Genomic DNA, 20795 nt, shown 5'->3' with positions numbered 1-20795 from the left:
ACAAGAAAGCACTTTTATTACTGGAAGAGTCCTTGTGAGTGCCCTGTTCCCCATGTCCCTTTTCAGTCCTCAGCACTTTTTCCAGCTTCTCACAAGCAGCCACAACCCTGGAAACGACACTGTACAACAACAGAAGAAATCACCAAATGAAACACCTCTGATGCACTTTTTACCCTACAAATGGACTAATTCAGGACTTTCTGAAATTGAAGGTATCATTTTGGAAACACTCCAAAGACTAAATGGAAATGGCCAAGAGATATGCTTTTCTATTTTAGAGTGCTCTGTCAGGTAACACATGTACTTGTCTCTTCATAGCAAAATAATTTTTCCCCTGTCCCCTCATTTGAGTGGGAAAATCCCACTAATGTTCTACACATGCTGCAGAAAAACCAAGTAAGCCTGCAATTTGGATATGTTTGCAAAGACTGTGGCAAAATGTACAGTCCTTTTAGGACATGTCTGTGTCGGTAGCAGTGTCTTACCTCTCAGCACTGACTTGAGGTTCAGCTTGGCTTGTCTGTGCAGGTCCTCCACACAAGGTGGTCTTGAGGAGGGTAGGAAGACATTTTCCTGCTGGTGCCATGGAGCAGTGTAGTGCACAGTCCATCTACTCTCTTCATCTAGGTTGGAAACAGCTGCAGAGAGACATAATAAGAAGAAAATTAAATGTTATTGCAGATAGCTCTATCACGAAATCCCACGTGTAAGTTTCCCACACAACATCTACAAATGAAAGAAGCACTGTTTGCCACTGCAGACCCATCAAAATACTCTCCAGAACCCCACTTCCATGACAGCTAAAAAACCCTTCCTTGCATTTCTACTCTAAAATTATGTTCTGCAGGAAATACCTTTTGCTCTTCCCATTTCTGTAATTGCTGTTTTATTTACTCTAAACTTGCAACTCTGTTTCCCTCCAGCCCTCTAGCTCCCACTCTTCACAAAGGAATCAGTTTTCCATTCCCTGATCATGGAAGGTGCTGTGCAGTGCAGAATAGCTTCCTCTTGGCTCAAAGGTGCCCCTGGGAATATGACAGTCTTCATGAGAGATGACAACAGATTCATCTGTATTGGGAAACAACCTTGCCTGACCTCATGACTGCTCAAACCAGAAAAGAAGATTTCAATGAAACAAATAAATTAGCGACTTTCCCTTGTGGTGAGTGGAAAGCAGATATAACAAAAGCAACTCCGTGGACAAATACTGCTCAGAGCACAAATGCACTGAAGAGGGCTATCTCTGGCCACCTCTTTGCAGTCAATAGACATGTGAAAATAAAACACAGACCTTGTTCAAGTTCAAAGTTCCTTACAGACAGTCTAGCAGTGAAACAGCCAAAGCACATATTGCCAAGATTTGTTTATCATTTATGCTTCCCGAGAGACAGCCACTGCCTTTTGTTTCCAGTTTATCATCAATAAAAACTTCTACAGTTGAACAGCCTTATCCTCTACCCTGCTGTAAACAGAAAAAGGGCAGTTGGGGGTCATATTTTATTGTTCCCCAGCCATCCCTTGGCCAAGCATGCTGCACATCCTTGCTTTTCAGCTCTCCAAAGCAGGAAAAGCAACTACAGATGTGCTGCCTTCCAAGCACCTGCCCTGCTGCCACAGCTCCACTGCCCCTGGCCTTGCTGTCAGTTCTGCATCTTCCCTTTGCTGCTGCGCTGCCTGCGGCATCACTTTGTGGTTTGTCTGATGCCCTTGTGATAGCAGAGGAGGTATGTAAAACTGAGAAGCAAAAAGTAGGCAACAGCCTCCTGTCATTTGAAAAATTACCCTTTCCTTAACACTACTGTGTATCTGCTGGGATCATTTCAGACGGAAACAATTGGTATTCATTATGGAAAATAAGCTATGCCTCTCACTTCAAAACCTATCTACAGCCTAATGCTCAATGTCTGTTCCTTCCTAAAATGACTTGGGGTAGAGGGCAGCTTCTTATCTGCCTTCCCTCACACTTTTTACATTAGTTTCAGACCTCGAAAAAGGTTTTTAAAGCCTTTCAGTGAGTGTCCGCATCTCTGTGTCTTGGTCCTGCACCCTCTCACAGACTGCAACAAGGCAGATACACATTCAGCCTGTGCCCACTCTTCCTGTTCTTGCTAACCAGCAGTCAAACCTAAATCACAGAAAACGGAGAGGTCATCACCTACCTGGTTACAGCATCAATCACCCCCATCTAACAGAAAAGGTGACACTTAAAGTCAATGAAAGGCACCCACGCCATTCCCTGGCTGAGCCGGCGGATGGGGAGCGGGGCAAGGCTGGAGGAGGAAGAGGAGGAGGAAACACCTGCTGCCAAGCCCACTGTCTGGCTGCAGTTCTGCCACACCAAAATTAAGGTTTACTGCTCGTCAGAGCAATAATGGTCATCAGAACTAGTCAACAGAAGTGCTGTGCACAATTGCCAACTACTCTCTCTAGCGTGATTTGTCTGTCGTTCATGACTTAAAGGAAGATCCACGTGACTTTAAAAGCCACTCTGAAACTACAGCATCTTTAAAAACAAACCTCGGCTCTGAACAAACTTTATGTAGATACCTCAGTGATACAAGCCCACAGCCGCATAAGCAGACAGATGTCTGACAAACCATAAGGACAACACGACACACGGGCACACCCTGCCTCGTCACCGAGTTGCCCATTTCACACCGAGAACTTTGGCTCCTTCAAAATCACCGTGACAAAGCACTTCCAAAGCCAGTGTCCCAAAGGAGAGGTCCTAAAGACCCTCACAAGGCTGCCTCCACACACTCCACAATGATAAACAATGAAAAGAGCGAGATAAAAAGAGGCTGCAGGAAGCAGAAGGGACGCCGAAGGGACCTGCACTTTCATTCAGAACTGGGCTGCCTCCTGAAAGAACAGTGAGCACACACAGCTATACTTACTCTTTCTCTTGAAAAGTTTCATGAGAGATTTAAGCTTTGTGTTGATGAAAACCACCATTTTCAAGGTGCTGAACCGTGTTCCTGGAGCCGAAATCCCATAGAAAGGAGGAGCTGCAGAAAGGTGACTGCCAAACCGAACCTGTTCAAACTCTGCACACCAAATTTCTCTTCTCCAGGTTTCTCTCCTCTGCCTTTGTTTTCTGAAATCACTTTAAATATGTCTAGAGCTTTCTGATAGGCGAAATAATTTACAATTCTTTAGCCTGAATTTGTCCTCCTCTCATGTAACCTTGTGGGCTGAAAACAGCCAGATCCAACAAGCAAAACAGGAGAAAAAAGCGCCCCAGCTGTTATTCACGTTTGCGCAGGATGAAAAAGCCTTTCTTGCTGTCCACAGCAGTTACTCAGTTCTTGTTCTCCTCCTTTCCTCCGCTCTCCAAGTTTGGCTGCTCGAGAAAGTCCCGAGCTGGCAGGTGCTTGCTCTCCTTCCCATGGCTCCAGCCGGCAGTGGCGGCGGAGCAGCAGGAGATCCCGGCACCTTCCCTGCCCCCGCCCCCTCCCGCCGCACCTCCCCGGTGCCGCCGGGGGGGCCGGGCAGCCCCGGCCGCCTTCCAGTTGCAAATGAGTGTTGTATTTTCGTGCTAATCAGGATGCTCTGCTTTCCCACCGCTCCCATCCTTCCCCCATCTCCCCCCACCACCCCTTTTTTTATTTTCACCCTCTTGCTCCCACTTTATTAAGGATCCAGAGCTGCGCCTTAGCTGGCTGCAGCACGCAGTCTCGGCTCTGCATTGCCTCCCCTTCCAGTCCCACTGCTCCCCCCGCAGACACTGCCACTGCCTGAGACATCAGCACACTAATTTTACATATTGAATTTTATTCAGTTACACTCCTAATTTATTCTTATTAGCGTCATTTTAGACCAGATACATGAAAAACGAAATCGAGTTACTTCTGGCTAATAGAGATTCTGTTATTCATCAAACGAAACTTGTGCAGGGAGATGAAATAGCCCAGCTTTTTGAGATGCACATTATATCCTCATGTCTTAAAAAATGTATCTGTACAGAGGTCCACAGGCATCCTTCCTAGGAATGAACTGCAATTTTGCAGAAGTTAAAGAGAAAATTCTAAGCACCAAATGAATGTGCTCAGCAGGGCATGCCCTTCGCACAATGTTCAGGCTCAAGAAGCAAGCCTTCCCTCACAAAGCAAGCTTAGGAAACCCCCTCGAGTTAACAATGAAAAGGATTTTTTTCCTCAGGAAAAAGAAAAATGCCAGCAGCGGGGGGCTCAGGCTGACCCCAAACCTGCAGCAGGATCCAGCCTCTGGGACCACAGCATGTAAAAAGCAGATGCTCCACAGGAACTTCTAAGTTTCAGCAAACAGTTGAGACGCAGCACTGCAAAGAACAGACTGCAAACGCAGTTGTTCATCATTGTCTGAACACGCTACCATCAACATTTCATCAATATTTTCGAAATCCAGAGTTTTTGCAATTGCAACATGGGCTTCACATCAAAACTACGATGAGCAGCAGGTCTCTCCAGCAGCTGCTGGTCCAAGAGCCATTTTGACTGGCTCAGCTCTGCCAAAGGGAGAGAAGACCATGCTGCCATGGCAGCAATGGCAGGGAAGGCACCTCTGCTTCTTGCATTGATTTCCATCAAGTACCTTACGCAAAAAATTACTCTGGCATCTAAGTCTGATAACAAGGTAACTATTTAATGCTGTTTTTGAATCAAATACACAGTAATACCCCTGTCAGACATTTGCCATTACCTGTAAGTCCACAAACCATAAAACCAGTTTAAATTAGTGCCTGCTGGATACACACTGGAAGTGAGCGCAGAGTGACTCTATTTCTAACTGCAGCTACACTGCCATCTGAAAGAAAACCAAGGAGATGGTAACTCCTTTTCTCTAGTGTGGTGTCGATCTTTTGTATGATGTAGGAAGTGCCTCTTCCTACATGTGCCTCTTCTTCAGCACGTAGGAAGGGGAGCACAGGGAAAGGAGACAGTTTCAATCTATAAAATGATGGAGTCTGGGCTGCTGGAAGTGAGACACTCTTCCAAAGGTCAATACAGAACCTCAACAGAGCCTTGCAAGCCCTGGGAAGCAAGACTTCATTACCTTTTCATGGTCAAGACATTGTGAATCAACATGATCCTGGGTACTTTGGGTGGTTCAGAATCCTTTCCATTTTACCCCGGGCTACAATGTGTGCCAAGTGCAGTGTGCTCTTTGTTACTGGATCCTCAACCCACCCTGGAGCATTTCTCCCACCTGGGAACAAGCACTTGACCACTATCCTCTAGCCCTGATCTCAGGCATGGAGGCAGACATTCAAACACAGCAACAAACAATACCTAAATTGATGTCTGCCTTTCATCCCCCTCCCCGCCCCGACTTTGCTTCCACCTTCCCTCAGGTCATGCTGTTAAAGAGGTCAGACATCAAAAATGGCTATCATGAGGGACTACCCTAAAGGAAACACCGTCTGGCTACTCATCTGCACCTCTGAGAGTCTGCACTAGTTCAACAACGAACAAAATCTCTTCCCCACCTGAGACAAACCCACTGACTTCCATAAAATTCATCACGTTGTCTCAACCCAGCTTTTTGTAAACACTTTTTCTGTCTCAAGAAAATGTCACCACATACGGCTTCTAACAGCAGTTCTGAGAACTTAAAAGCATGAAATGCCTGTGCTCCTCTGCGCTTGGCCTCCCTACATTGAGAAGGAAAAGATGGGGCAGTTGAGAAAATTTATATTGTAGTCACTATGCAAACAGATAAAGGACTTCAGCCTCAAACATTGGCAATACAGCGAACTCACAAACCCTCCCACCAAACAAGAAGAAAAAACAACCTAAAATTAACTTGATAGAATGAAATTAAAAAGCCTGTTAAAGCTAGATAAACTCAGCATGAACAGTAGGTGTGTACACTGTGATACCAGTTCTTTAAATGCTAATGGCTCAGAGACAAGTAGACTGGGGAGACTTTGCTCTGTGACACACTTGCTACTCCACCTTGGACAAGTTAATATTAACCCACCACCTGAGTTACCACATAAAAGCAGGGATCACAGTCACTGCCACACAGGGATCACAGAAATACAGAGGAAACAGGAATATCACAAGGAATACAGAAAACATGGAGAAGACGTTCAGCAAATAGTAATTTTCACTTCGTACTGGATGGGATTGGTCACAAAGTTTGGCTCAGAAGAAACTCCTTCCTACAAAGTCAGGGACTGGAGCAAAGAAACTGAGAGGCGCAAGATGCAGTGCCAAACAGCACCCTCAAAATCACAACTGTGTAATGAATTCATTAGCAAAACGCTTTTTTTAGTTCAACTATAATAGTTTTTAATCCCTGAGTGATTAAACTGATTCTAATTTTCTAGTAGAGGCCACATAAATGCAGAAGAGAAGTAAAGAAGAGTGGCTGCTTGCATATGGCATGCCTGAAACGCTGTAGCCATTCCTTCACTCCTCTCCCTGCTCCATCCCCTCTTTAGAGGGGCTTTCCAGCTGACCTGCTCCACGACAGCCATCTGGGGCAGCCACCCCTCCACATTCACGGCTACATAAAACATCGAGGCCTGTGAAACAATCTGGAAATATTAAGCTTCCATGGAAATATTTCCAGCCAGCCTCTGGGGGAGAGGGACTCTCCTGTCTAGCCCCCATTCACAACCCAGTGCCCTGAACCTTAGCACCAGCACACAAGATCCACTGAAAAAGTTGAAGCTTTATAAAAAGGCAAATGTTGAAAAGTGACACTCTTGGGTCATTTGTAACCACAGCCGGAGCAGCTGCCTGGCAGCAGCCCCAGGGGCAGCTGTCCACAGGGACACTATGGAATCAGTGAAAATCAGCGTTCTCTTCCTAATCACCAGCCCTGCATATATGCAGTAAGAAATTTAGGAAGTATTTAAGTTTAAGAAAACCAAATAAAACACAAGAATAGCTAAAGCAATGCTTTCCTGCTCCCTCCCACAAATGAAGACAAATTTTACCACTTCATTTTCATGAAGGAGAGGTAAACCCAACACATGATGTATCAAGTTCATTAAGGGAATGATGCATAGAACTACTAAAATGTACCATCATCTCAAAACCTAAACTTCAAGTTGCAGGCCTTAGCAACTTTATCTGGACAATGGAAACATCCTCCATTAAACAACTATGTAGCATTTATGACATTTTCAGAGGAAAGAAAAAGTAAAATCATCCAACTGATCTGGGAACTAACTGCATTGTGAGAGCTCTTCCAGTGAGTCTCTGTTCAATGCACAAAAGGGAAAGTGGAAATGCTGGCAAGCAGATGTACTCAAAACAATTAAATCGATGCCTTTGCATTTACAGACACATCACTCAGCTGCTCTGACTAAGTTTCCACTGTGCCATCCTACAGCAGCTCACGGGATGCATAGGGAAGAAGCTGTTGAAGGGCAGTTGTTTCCAGCACGTCTGCAGGCATGTGTCTGTGTAGGACATGCTCGGGATTGCTCCCTGCCACCCCCACCCACCCATTCTGAGCAGCTGTGGCGTCTGGAGTGGTGCAACTATCGAAGTGACCCCCACGCACCCCCTCCCCAGGCTGCACAGAGCATCCAGGCATCTGCAGGGCAAGCCTGAACCTGAGGAGGGCTATTAAACCCCTTCCTGCAGGTCACAAGGCTCTTGCCTGCCTCAGACCAACACCACCCAGCTTTGAAAGCTGCACTTTTACTTCTAGGTGAGACTTCCATCATGAAGAAACATCAGAAAGTCCAAATGCCTCAAGTATTTTCAAAACTGACGCCCAAGCGTTGTGCCTGTTCTGACCACCTTCACCCATGCTGTTAACCATTTGCTGGTGCCTAAATGGACTCCTTGCAGAGCACAGGAGTCAGTAATTTATGGTCAGAATGGGTTTCTCCCTCCCTGAGACCCTGTCCCGGCTGGCCCTCTCCCGGCATCTTTCAGGAGAACAAAAGTGCTCCCTCCACAAAGGCCGTCCCAGGCGGCACCGCATTCAGCTGCCCTCCAGTCTCCAGCTCCCCTCGCTCACAATGGCCTCTTTCAAGGCAACCTCAGCCTTGGTGAAGCGCAATACTACCCTGGCTACTGAGAAATTACAATTCATTAAACCTGGGATCAGGAGGAAGAGGAGGAGAATGCACAGGGGAGAGGGAATAAAAAAGAAAAAGTATTTTATCCTAAAGCCACCACAACGACACACCAAGAAGGACCCATGCCCCAGTGCAGGGGCAGGGGAGTCAGGGCTGAGCCCGGGCCTGTGCAGGCTATTATGGGGCAGGTACTGCTTGGAAAGAGGGTACCCGGCTGTGCCCTCCTTTATCCAAGATCATAAAGGATTATGCCTGAAGGCTCTGGGAAAGGGGCTGCCCGGCGGGGGCAGAGGGAAGAGGGAGCAAGATGAGAAGGAGAAGCAACACAACCTAAGCCAGAGAGGACAGAAAAGCAGCAGACTGATTGATCTGATGATCCTATTTAGGTCACAGCACAATAAAGCTAATTCATTCCTTTGACAATTCAAAACATCTTTCCACAGGATCCTCTATCATGCAAACACATCAGCGGGGAGAAAAGGCAGCATTTGGGCAGGGCTGCCGGCAGACAAAGCAGCAGTTTCTTTTGGTTAGAGCATCTCCCCACACAGTAATGGCAGTCAAGAGAACAGAAAACGTTTAGTGAATGTGCAATTTTGTTTTATTTTAAATTGCAGGGCACAATCCTTTTTCCTCTGGCCATTTCTGAACCCCAGTTAAGGCAGCTTCAGCTCTCAGAGAACAGAGCTCTCATTCGCTAGAGAGTAATACCCTTTTAGGATGTCTCCAGGAAATATTTTCAGTTTAAATTCCAAATCCACCTGAATGCTCCTGTGCTACGGCTTGTCCTAAAGAACTGATCAAAACTGGCTGGGGCAAGTAAATTAGTTTACAGAGTCTTGACTCTTACTTGCCCTAATAATGCACAACAGAGAAAATCCTTCTCTTCTGAATTAGTGATAGAAAAAATAGCAGGCGGAGAAGTTTGCAAGTCTCATTAGAATCATCCTGTAGGACTAGGAGCAAAACCAATGAAACCAGACTGCAAAAATTCCATTTCTGAACTTCTGTCCCAAACAATCTCCCTGTAATTCCATCTTTGGCAGCTGTGCACTTGTGCATCCACACTAATAGCCAACAGACATCTTCAACTAATCTCAGTCTGCATTCTCCTTATGGGTGTCCTGAAGGGGACATGCTCCTTACTCATTTCACTTATTTAAAGGTCACAGAAAGAATTTTTGTAGCTTATCTCGGCCTCCCTGCCCAACATTGCTCTTTGGCATACTTTTATTTATATATGGATTATCCTGGTATAAGGGGTTACAGATTCTTCTTTTTTTTTGTCTTTCTGCTGACTCTCAAGAAATTCTGGGTGGGTCTCATTTAAGCTTGGAGGCACAGTCCCTTAAAATTAGGCAAGCACATTCTCTAGTTTGCTAAGAACTTTTACAACCTATAAATGAAAAAGGTTAAGCTCCTTGGAAAATACCAACCTGCAGAATCATACAACTGCTCATGCCAAAATCAAGCATGAAGCACCCATTTACTGTCCTCCACAGCAACTTGAAAAAAGGTTTTGTTTCTTCATTAGAAACCTTTAAAAACTTTACCTGAAAAATATTATCTGCACAATACAATACTAAAATGATGAGTAAGGGTAAAGGCTCACAAATAATAAATGGACTGTAGTGACATTTGCTATCGCTCCTAAAGCACTAAGATTTTTGAAAAAATCTGAAAACCTGCATGTGTTCCATTAAAGAACGACACAATCTGCCTTGAAATAAAATAGTGTACTAACTAAGGCATTGAGTTCCCGTAACAGTGACCTAATAATTATGTTACTGCAGGATTCAGCAACCTGTAGGGAAACAACTGCACCAACATCTGTACCACAGAATCTCCAGAGAATGTCTTTGGCTGGCCATGGGCATGTGGACATGATCAGACATGATCTCAGACATGATCAAATACCAGAAGATTTTGAAAACGATTTTTAAGATTATATTTGTGTGGTCAGCATCTTCTTATTCGAAGTCCTCAATAAAACCAAATGAAAGGACTAATACTGTTAATTGGCTGAAGTTTCAAAATCTGTAACGTGAATACCAACCTAAAATTTTATTAGCACTGGTTTGATTAAAAGTTTCAGAGATCTGTTATTAATCATACACAATATAGAGGCCCAAACCTCACAAGATGCCATGGTAGATCAGCACTAACTACTGCATAACAGTTGTGTTTCTTTGGGTCACTAGCGAAATGCATCTAACAGTTTGAGTGATAAAGGTGCCTTGCCACACAGCATCTTCAGAAAACACTAATGAGCACATTGCCTATTGTGCATTTTAGTATTGTGGCAGTAGTTTCTATAAGTAAGTATGTGTGGGCAGTAGGCAAACAACAGGCACCACCATCTTCTTCATCAAAACGTAATCCACAAAAGATTAAAAAATAGAGATTCTCTCCCCTCCCGCTTTCAGTCTTCAATTTCTGCCTCCATTTCCTGTGAGACAGGGAAGGAGTAGATCCCTTGCTTTTCCTTCAGGATCCCCACTGCAGATACCCACACTCTTTCTCATTTTAGAAAAATTAGTTATTCCTTGCTGTGTTAGTCCTTGTGTGCTTCATAAAACCAACCAAACAGAAAAGCTATAACACAGCAAGGGGTTTAACATACACTATTTAAAATGGAAGATACCCTTTTTAATTGCAAAAAATGTCTCTTTCCATGTCTTTGGTTTCCCCACTAAGGACAAAATATAAACTGCAGTAAAGTGTGCATTTTGTTGGAGAGCTGAAGCAGAAGTTGGAAAAGTGTAAATATAAAACCTGAGACAGCTGATGCTAGTTTTAAAATTATTTCTCTGAGTACTTTCACTATTTGTACCTGAAAACCTTTGAAAGTGGGCAGCTATAGCACCATCACAGCCACTTCAGTTCTGAACAGATCACGGGCTGTGTAACCTGACATCATGGCTTCAGAGTAACTTGCTTCCAGTGGTGAACCCTCACTTGAAGAGAACTGAAATGCAAGCCTGCATCCACAGTTCAGATTAGCACCATTTAAACTAAAACTACCAATTTATTTTTGGAAGAGCTTCTGAACGTATCATCCCACTAGTAGGAGGTACACTGCAAATCAGATTTCCAACACTTAACTGGAGACACTACACAAATAAATACAGAGAAAACGATGCAGACTCTAAAAATAAATTTCTGTGCCGAAATACCATGGGTTTTCCCACACAGAAAATAAGCTGAGTAAATTTCATTCCTGAAACTTTCCAGTAGCTCTTAAGACAACAGTAAGAACAAGGCAAAGGAGTATCAGTAGTTAACTACTACTAAGCAAACAATCCCGCCACCTCAAGATAATTGATGAAACTACTGTGTATCCCAGCAGTTGCATTTTTACACTGTGCACAACAATCCACATTCAGCCTTGGGGTACAGATTTGTCCAGAAGACTGTTAATTACTGATATGTGCTATTACAGAATTGAAACAGGAGAGCATTTTTCATTATTAGTTAGTGAGAAAAGGGAAGGAGCCCAGTATTAGAAGTCTGGAAGAATCAGGTGTGAAATTTTATGCCAGCTCCAGGGCAGGGCTGACCCCTGGAGCAGAAGATTCCATTTAAGCATAAAGGAGATAGGAGATCATGGTCAATGTGAGTAAGTTTACACCTTCAAGAAAACCAGTCAATAAAACCACAGCAGTATTTTCCCAAAATTGGTATGCAGTATGCATGAAAAGGCTCTTCCTTTTTCCCATCCTGACGGATAATGACACAAGTAGTCCTAGACTCTGGTACCCTTTTAGGATGCTTTGATGCAGCATTAAAAAACTTTGATCCCAATTCACTAGAGTTAGACACAAGCACCACCTAACAGGATCCCTGCTTTGCCATCATGCAAGGAATTGTCTAAGGTGATGCACACCAAAATTTACATCTTTGTTTTTCAACCATAGTTTGAAGAACATACTTGTAACTAAAGCCATTAAAAGTACCTGACACATCCCACAATGTCTAATATCTGTACAGAGCACACACTCTGCTCCAAGAACAAATACATTAAAACACTGTATTCTTACAAGGCTTTGAAAATACTCCTTTTTAAGTCAGGGCAACTAGCATCTTGCTCCTCTTTGGATTAATTAAACCTATCAGGAAAAGGTTAGCATCACACCCAGGAAAAAAATTGTGCTCACCTTCAGCTACTGGACATAAAGGAGTGTCTTTTTCTTGGATGTTATTAATTATTTACCCTAACATTGCCATCAGCATCTGCTTGGGGACCTGCTTGCTCCTCCCAAACAGCAGCTCACTGTTCCTGGTCTAGCCATAGCATTGTGTTTGCGGCAAATATCTGACAAACAAAAGGAGGGCCAGGTTGGTTAAAAGATACTGAGAACAACTATGAGGGATCATTCAGTTAGGCAGCGTGCCAAACCTGCTTCAGAGATGCTACCCAGCTCCAAGTTTAATTAGCCCTTCCTGGAACACATCACAAAACTGCACAGAAATGCTTTTATAAACTTCTGTTGGTGCCTTTGGGCAATGGCAAATGTGCTCTGCAACCCTTGTGTGGGAAATTTCACTGTTCTTAAATTCCTTGTCAAACCACCTAAAGGACAATGAACAAATGACAGCACTAAACCAGAGGAGGAAAAGTTGCCCCATAGTCATTGTGGCTCAAATCAGAAATCAGTCAGACAGGAGATGAGACCTTTGGGATGAGCAGCACATGGCCACTGACCCCACAGCAAGTGGCTAGCTGAGCACTGCCATAGAAAAGGCATCACAGTCAGATAATCTGTCTTTCAACCACACCATTTACAAGTTTTTTATATCTTCTCCAGCGACATCAGTTCATGCTCAGCTGGTGGGATCAGCCCTCACTGGTAATCTAGTCAGTCCCCAGTACACTGAGATATGGTTTCCAAGCAAATGCCAGGAGCTGCAGCCTGACAGCCACAAGCAGTGCTTTGGGGAATTCAGCCCTTAAATTAGTAATAGTCAGGCCCCAGCCTGCCTGGCCGAGTAGAGAAGACATGGGGAGGCTGATTAAGTACCCTTATGCTGGGACTGGAGAGGTGGCATCGTGGGGTTTCACATTTATTCTCTTCCAATGACTCCAAGTCAAAAGTGGTCAGCTCACAAGTCAGGCACTGTTTCTGTAGCTGCTGTAATGGCAGGCACTGCTTGCAATCCAAAATTCAAGCTGTGCCTTTCCAATCATGCTTTATCCCTATAATCCAGACTCCACACTGCCATTTATTGCAGCACCAATTGAGACAAAATTGCAATGAGCCACCTAAAGCATTTTTCTTATTAAAAAAAAAACACAAGAAAACAACCCCTCTGCCCCAATTTCTGGTTAGGCATCAGAATGTCACCATTATTGTTTGGTTTGCACTGCATATTCTTAGAATAGATCAGACCCAATTTACCTGTCAACTGCTTATTTGCAATTTCTTAACTGTGCAACTCTTTGTGTCTCCTTTTGTGCTTTCCAATACAGTTTGAAAAATGTTTTTTAGGGAGGTTTTTTGCAACAATATGTTAATTAAAACAAAGGCTCTGACCCCCTCCCTTTCCTTTTAACTAGCCAATCTCTCAATCCCAGCTCTTCTGAGAGATACAGGAAATGCAAGCAAAATGCCATCTGTTGGCAGTGAGGTGGGACTAAGCCTTTAACATTGAAATATTCATTTTAGAAAAGCCAAGCAAAAAGATTTAATTGACTGACAAGACTGAGTTCTCTACATCACTGCAGATTCCAGGCCCAGTCCTGCACTTCTTTTCACAGTAGACATATTTCCATTTGATCTGCCATTAACTCTAAGAAAGCAAAGAGCTGCCCTTGGGCCTTTGTCCTACCAAACCTACTGCCCCTTCAGCTTAAAAATTGCAACATGGGTCTTTGCTCTCCCTTCTAAAGAGAAATGAAGGGGAAGCAGAGAAAATAAACTCAAGGTAGACCTTGAGGGCTTTTTTAGGTCTTAGTCCAGTAAGCTTCCTTTGCATGTATCATATAATTTGTCCCTACTGTGCATACCTGCCTGCAGGACAGTGCTGCTCAGAGGCAGGAGACAGCCACCCCACAGCCCTGCAGAAGGAGATGCTCTACAGACCGTGATAAATGTCAGTCTGGGGGTGACAGGACAGAAATCACTTCATGTCTACTCCAGCCAGCACCTGCTGCCCGACAGAACTGCTGCACATCTGCTGAGAGTGGCTGCTGCCTCCACACAGCAAAAAGTAAGAGGAAAAACCAAGAAGTTGAGGGCATTTTTCTCAAGTCTCACTTTCAAGAAGATAAATTAAATATCATTAAATATCCTACTAAGTTAATCTGATGCCAGATAAATGCAGCAGGCCAGGCCACTACTGTTTACTTTTTGCTGTAGGTATTTTACACCAGTTAATCCACCTATGTCAAGGTTTTTATTTTTCACTCTAAGAAATCCAGTTCCATTCAAGACTCACCACCATTATCTACAAAGACTACATACTTGGAGCAAAACTGCATAAAACATAAAACCCAGCAAGTTTTGTACTCCTCTTGGATCTTCCAGCCTTGCTCCTATGAGAAGTGATTCCAGGCAGTGCAGGTGCATCCATCGGCACAGCAGGCAGACAAAGGCAGACGGCCACGTGCCAGCAGGGCTGCCTTCTGCAAATTACCAAACAAATTCAATACCAACTTGCATAGTAGTATTTTCACAAATATGCAGTCACCATGCAAGATGCAATCCTTTCTACTCAAATCCCTCTCACTTTTAAATACAGTAATTTAGATGGGGGGAAAAAACCCAGATCGCATGAACAAGCTCCAGGCACCCTATCATTCTAAGATTTGTCCTCTGCAGACACCACTCTGCCAGTTCATTTTCTCTTTTCCATCACTAAGTAGCCTTCACTCTACTCCACTGTCTCCCATATGGTTAACATGAATGTGGCAATTAATATGCAATTAATAAAATGGTGCGATCAACTGCTTTTGTTCACAGCAGCAGCTGGCCTGCATGTTAGAGCGTAATTAGACAAATTAAGACATACCGCTTTTGTTTGCGGATGGACTGACAGCATCACTCACGCTTAAATGTCACTAAGCCTATTGTCATTTGGGTTTATTTTAAACGTGTCTTTCTTTATTAACACTACAAGGTATGAATAAACCAGATTTATATGCTGCCAGCTCCAATGCCAGCGAAGTTCAAGTTTGCTTTACCTCCGAGATGTTTGCACAAGCCAGCTGAGAGCTGAGGAGAGAAGTGATGTATTTCAGAGAATGAGCACCTTTTAAGTATCACAGCCCGTAGGATGGAGCTAGTGGCTCTGGATGGGTGAAAAAACCAGAGCTGATCTACAACTGTGTCCAAGTAGAGGTTTGAAACTCTTGAAAATCAAGCAACATGGGCACTTGTCAATGACGTGTCATTGGATTAGGGCAGGGAAACAACTGAGGGCTAAAAATCTGTTGTAATTATCAGATTTTTTAATGCCATTTCCTTTGAAAGGTGTCAGTTTAGCCTAGGCAGGAGCTGTATGGAAGAAAAGGAGTTTCAGGGACAGTCCTGAGCTCTTTGGGAGCTGAGAATAGGAGCAAAAGACCCCCCCCTCCCTCCCCCCACTCTGGCAGAGCAGAGGGCCAGGGACCACAGCACCAGCTCCAAGCACCAGCAAATCCACACAACCCTGATGCCCCAGTGGGCAGAGGTGCTGGGGTAGGTGTCAGCAATGCTCTGCCAGCCTGTTCCCCCCACAGGCCTCTCCACAGGAGCTGCCATCCAGGAGCCAGACCCCTTTTCCTCTGCAGGGTCACCCAGCAGAAGCCCATGTCCCCATCACCACCAGTACACTGCATAGCCCATATTTTCCCCTCTGAGTACATAAAGCTCATCAAGACCACCATATAAATGGCAATATGATGTTTTAATCATTTCATTACCACCTACCATGGCCTCTGCAAAAGCAGCATTGGAGGTTACCTACATTCAAATTGGGGCAACCCATATCATACACAAAGCACTGAACATGATACTTGATAAGTCAAAGTATTTGCAAGGCAACATACCTTTCCAAGGGGTCGTATACTGAAGCTTCTAGCTTCCCAGTAGTGGGAAAAAAGCCCAAAACAAGGGAAAGAACACACTCTGTGAGAAGCAGTTGGCACACGAAAAATAAGGTAGTGTCAAAGAAGCCTTTGAAGATTTTCCCATTTAGTAGCAGCTAACAAGAAAAGGAGGATTTCAGCTGCAAGAGCACTGCAAATGTGCCAAGCGTCACAGAAGCCCTCTACCACTGCAACCCTGCACACACAGGCACACAACCCAATTCAGGAGATGAGTGGAAGTCACCAACCTGCAGAGTCCTGGAAAATGGGCTCCAGAAGGGATGACACTAGTATCTGCCTTGTTAATCAGAAAATTTTCTTCTCTACTCCTCCAGCTCAAGAGAATACACTTACAGCTATGAAACCTGGTTACCTTTTATCACTTCATCACCATGTGCTGGCCTGGGGGATGGTGGGATGCAAGTAAGAATGGATTTTGATAATGCTCCCATAATCCGTTTCTGATTGTCAGTATGACTCCATTAGCCAGCTTGATAGAGGCCTCCTTTAAAACATTTGTGCCCTTTCTGTGGAGTTTCATATTCTCCTCACCACGTTTCTGCTTTAATATGAGTCTGATTTTCTTACAGCACTCAAAACCATTTCTTGACTTCACAAGCAACTCACAGTAAGATCTGCAAACAGCCTGCACCCAGCATCCATAAACCCCAGAAGGTTTAATCAAATTAAGCACTGAAGAACCTATTCAGTGTACCATTAACCACTATCCTCAGCCACAGGCTTTCCAATCTTACTTGTTCCACATGTGGATTTGCACTTAAATTGCTCTAGCTCCTTAACTACAGCAGATGCTCCCTTGCCCCAACTGCAAAAAAAACTACACGAAAGATGTCCCTGAACTATCTGTTTTTTCACACTCCTCCAGATGCACTTGAGTGGTATTAATGAGGTCCATACCAAAACCTCACCACCTCTTCCTTGTGCTCCTGAGTACCACACACAGTTTCTTGTCTGCTCACAGAGAGGAATGTATGAAACGTCCACCACCAGCACCTCCTTGCACTTAGAGCTCAGGTTCACACCTAACAGTGAGCAGTCAGACTAGCAAACCGTTTTCTTTCAGCAAGGAAACTCAGCAAGACCTTCATATTCACGTTAGTGGTTCACTTAAGTGTTTTACAACCCAACATTACCATCTTTTGACTCATCATATTTCAAGTTCTTCTTCATCCCTCCCTTCATCCACAGCACTCTTGCATTTGATGCATGAAAAGACATAGGAGACCAAGCGCTGGACCTCCATGGCCCATCCAGAGAAGGACAGGCAGGGAGGTTTGTCTCCTATAGAACATGCAGAGAATGTGCAGCAAAGTGAGTAAAAAATGCAAGACTCATATTGAAACACACACCAGAAGAGCTGTTATTTATCCAAGGCCTGAAGTAATTTTGTCCAAATTGAGAAGTTCCCCTGCTTTGCAACATTACCATGGCTTGTTTTAGCCAAATGAACAAAACCTCCAAGAAAGCTCAGCAATAAGACATTAAGAACACATAGAAAAAAGCGGGGGGGGGGGAAGAGGGGAAATCCCCCATTTTTTGTACATGCAATAAAGATGATATCCAATTTACTTTTTCTTTTCAAAACAAACCAGTTCCTGGCTTTATCTGATGCAATCCGACATGGGAGCTGTTACGGTGTGCGCTGCTATGGTATGAGCTGGACGCAGCAGATAAAACTGGCAATGAGGGTGGCCATCACTTGCATGAGGCTCTGTAAGTGGCTGTCCCAGCCATTCACCACACAGACTGAGTCCTTGTGTCACTTAGGGCACGAAAGGCCACAAAGGCTTGCTCAGTGCTCCGCATGGCCCAGAATTTGCAGAGATGGAAAGCCTTTGTTTCACACTGCTAAATGAGAAAGCAAAGAATGAATCTTCACAGTTTGCAAGGATTCTGGCTTTTTTTTTTTTAAGTATAACATGTTTAAATTGGGAAATTTAAATCTCATAGCTATTGGAAGAGAAACCCAGAAAAAAGCCATAGCAAACAGTGGATAATAAAATACCCAGCTTGGTTCACAACATCCAATTAATTTATAAATAGATTTAGTTATTATTTCAAATTTTATGTTTTTCACAAAACACAAATCACACAGACAGGTCTCAGCTTTACAGATAAGACAGAACTGTTGTCCTTAGAGAGAGTAATGAATAAAGAAGAAGAAAGCATTCTTTCATGAGCTAGCAGGCAACAAAACACTGAGAAAAAAAATCCCCATAACTGAAGCTACTGTTTAACAAACATTAGAAGTAATCTGATATTGCCACTGGCTTGCTCCTGCATCTGTAAAAGAAAGAAAAATCTCCCAAAATCTTTATCAAAACTTTATCATCACAAATAGCTGGCAAGAGCATACCACACCTTTAAACTTTGCAAATTTGATAAAATATCAAGTTGCAATGGGAACTGTAAGAGGCAGGTGATGCTCTAACCAGGAGGTGACAGCCTCCCACAGCATCAGCCACTGCCAACAGTGCCTCACTGCCTCACATTTCAATTCAGGAGGCATTTAAACCAAACTAAACCAAGCCCTTGACATTTCTGCCAAACCTGGTCAGTGGAGTATCTCTGCTTAACGTTGCTGCAGGAAAACCAGCTAACAAACACTCAGTAGCCCTGGAGTCTGTCTGTAATGGTGAATGAACATGTGATGGTGACAGCCCCTACACCACTCTAATACTGCTTTTCTGGCAGGCAGACGGGCTGTTAAAGGATGTACTGCTGCACTCTGGCTGATTTTAATCCTACCCTGTCTATTTGCACTCAATCTGGCAGCAAAGAACAGCAGAAGAACAGTATCACAGATGCTGGAACAAGGCTGAGCTGGTAATGCAGAACTTTCACTTCACAATATGACTAATTTAACAGTTTTATCGGAATAGTTGCTAGAGCTTAAAAAAACCTCAAATCCTAAAATGGTAACCTGATTATTATGGCTGCTACATCATACCACAAGTATTTTGATTATTGATTATTTGGTAGCAGGAGCACCAGGACTACTGCTGCAAACTACTGAGATCCCCTCAGTGAGGATGCCCCCCCCGCTCATGAGGCAGTTCAAATAGTTTGACTGTATTATGTTTTCAGACAACCCTAACACTACTGGGAGCATTTTCTGTGGCGTGTATCAGCACTGTGAAACCTCTCCAAGTGCAGTTCTCATGATGCTGGATAAGGACCCCAAAGGGAGGCCTTTATCAACAGAGATAAAGCCCAGCCAATAATCCCCTGCTGTGCTCTGCAGTTATCACTTGACCTGGTCCCAGAAAGCACTTCCACTCTCAAACACTTTTGTTCCTTAAAATAAACATTAACAAAGTTTAAAGTGACAGAGTCTCCCTATGTCAAAGAGAAATAGTACCTGTCCCACCCATAACACTTTTAACTGATGGCTTAATTACTCTGCTATTCTTTTGTTTCTATGGACCGGGAATGAGTAAGAAAGGAGCCAGTGAGGCAGAGCTGGTGTCCCACATGCACACACTTGTACTGTGGTGGGACACCACCACTGAAGCACTAGAGGTTCTCCTAGGAAAAGTCAGGGCAGAAAGCAGGGTGACTGATTTTTGTCATTCACTGTTTCATTGAAAAATTTTCATTGAAACTCCGATGATTTGGAATTCAAAAAGAACAAATAAAATGTATGGGGTCACACCACACATCAGTGAAACTCAACATAAGGGATACAGCAATAAATTTGGTCTGAAACATGTCAAAGTTCATTACTATGGACCAAAAATTACATTAAAAAGCTTTGGTAGATCACCAGTCAAAGAATTCAATTGCTTATATAAGTGCTGTACTATAAATCAACGAAATTACACACGTGTGTACAATTTTTAAATTATCTTCTGAAAAGTTTTATAATTTTAAGTGCATTTTAGAAAGAAGGGGCACAAAGAGAAAAAGGAGGCAGGCTGCAGTGAGGGAACAAAGATTTCTGAGTACCTTACCCACGCTCCTCAATCCCATTTCCACACTCTGGAGATGCAGATTCAAACAGAGCGGTTGCTCACAATGCTCTGAGCAACACCTCCGAGGGCACTGCGAGAACCAGCCAACGTCACAACTTTGTAGGAATGAAGTAACCCCTGTCACCCAGCAAGAAAGACAAATCCCAAATACACATACACACACCCCAGGCTGTCTGGGGCAGGAGGGACCATATTTTCTTCCGTAAGAGCACCCCTGGAGCTGCTTCCTAGTCTCTAACCTCTTCAGGGCTTCCCCAGGTCTGATAGTGACTATATAGTTTTACATAAAGGAAGAATTTTCATTTTCCCTCTGAATGAACCAGAATTGACCCTGTGCTCAAAAATATAAAAATTCTGCAGAAGTCATGGATTTTTCTTTCCATGGATTATATAAAATTACTTCCTCTTGGAAAAGGCCTGAAACAATCATGTAGTAAATCACACTCCTCCCACAGGAGGGGACATCAAATGAAGCTTGTTTAGTAATGAATGGAGAATATGGTAATTCAGAAAACAAAATACAGGTGGTTTTGCTAATCAGTGTTAGCATCATGTGGCAAGATGGGGATTTTTCAATTCCTGGTAATAACGAGCCATTGTCAGATAGTCAGTGTGAGACTAATGAGGAAAAGAAAAATCAATACAGTTGTAAATATACTCATTTACCTTTTTTTTTTTTTTCTTTTTTTTCAAAAAGACCTGGCAC

At 43.6% G+C, this 20795-nt stretch overlaps 1 protein-coding gene across 13 annotated transcripts in view; it reads right to left on the bottom strand.

Moving 5' to 3' along the window:
• Positions 1 to 20795, bottom strand: part of NHSL1 (NHS like 1) — a 184254-nt gene that overhangs the window by 54752 nt on the left and 108707 nt on the right. For 11 of the 13 annotated variants that reach the window (XM_032102042.1, XM_032102029.1, XM_032102030.1 and 8 more), the window contains exon 2: positions 486 to 638. In XM_032102042.1, coding sequence (XP_031957933.1) covers positions 486 to 638 — 153 coding nt within the window. Of the gene's footprint in view, positions 1 to 485; positions 639 to 2897; positions 3404 to 20795 lie in introns of those variants that run through there. The other 2 variants (XM_032102037.1, XM_032102041.1) reach the window with 1 other exon arrangement.

This window comes from Corvus moneduloides, chromosome 3 (assembly GCF_009650955.1).
Source record: "Corvus moneduloides isolate bCorMon1 chromosome 3, bCorMon1.pri, whole genome shotgun sequence".
Classification (NCBI taxonomy): Eukaryota; Metazoa; Chordata; class Aves; order Passeriformes; family Corvidae; genus Corvus; species Corvus moneduloides.
Note: the sequence above shows the minus strand (reverse complement) of the source record. Positions and strands in the feature narration are given on the sequence as shown.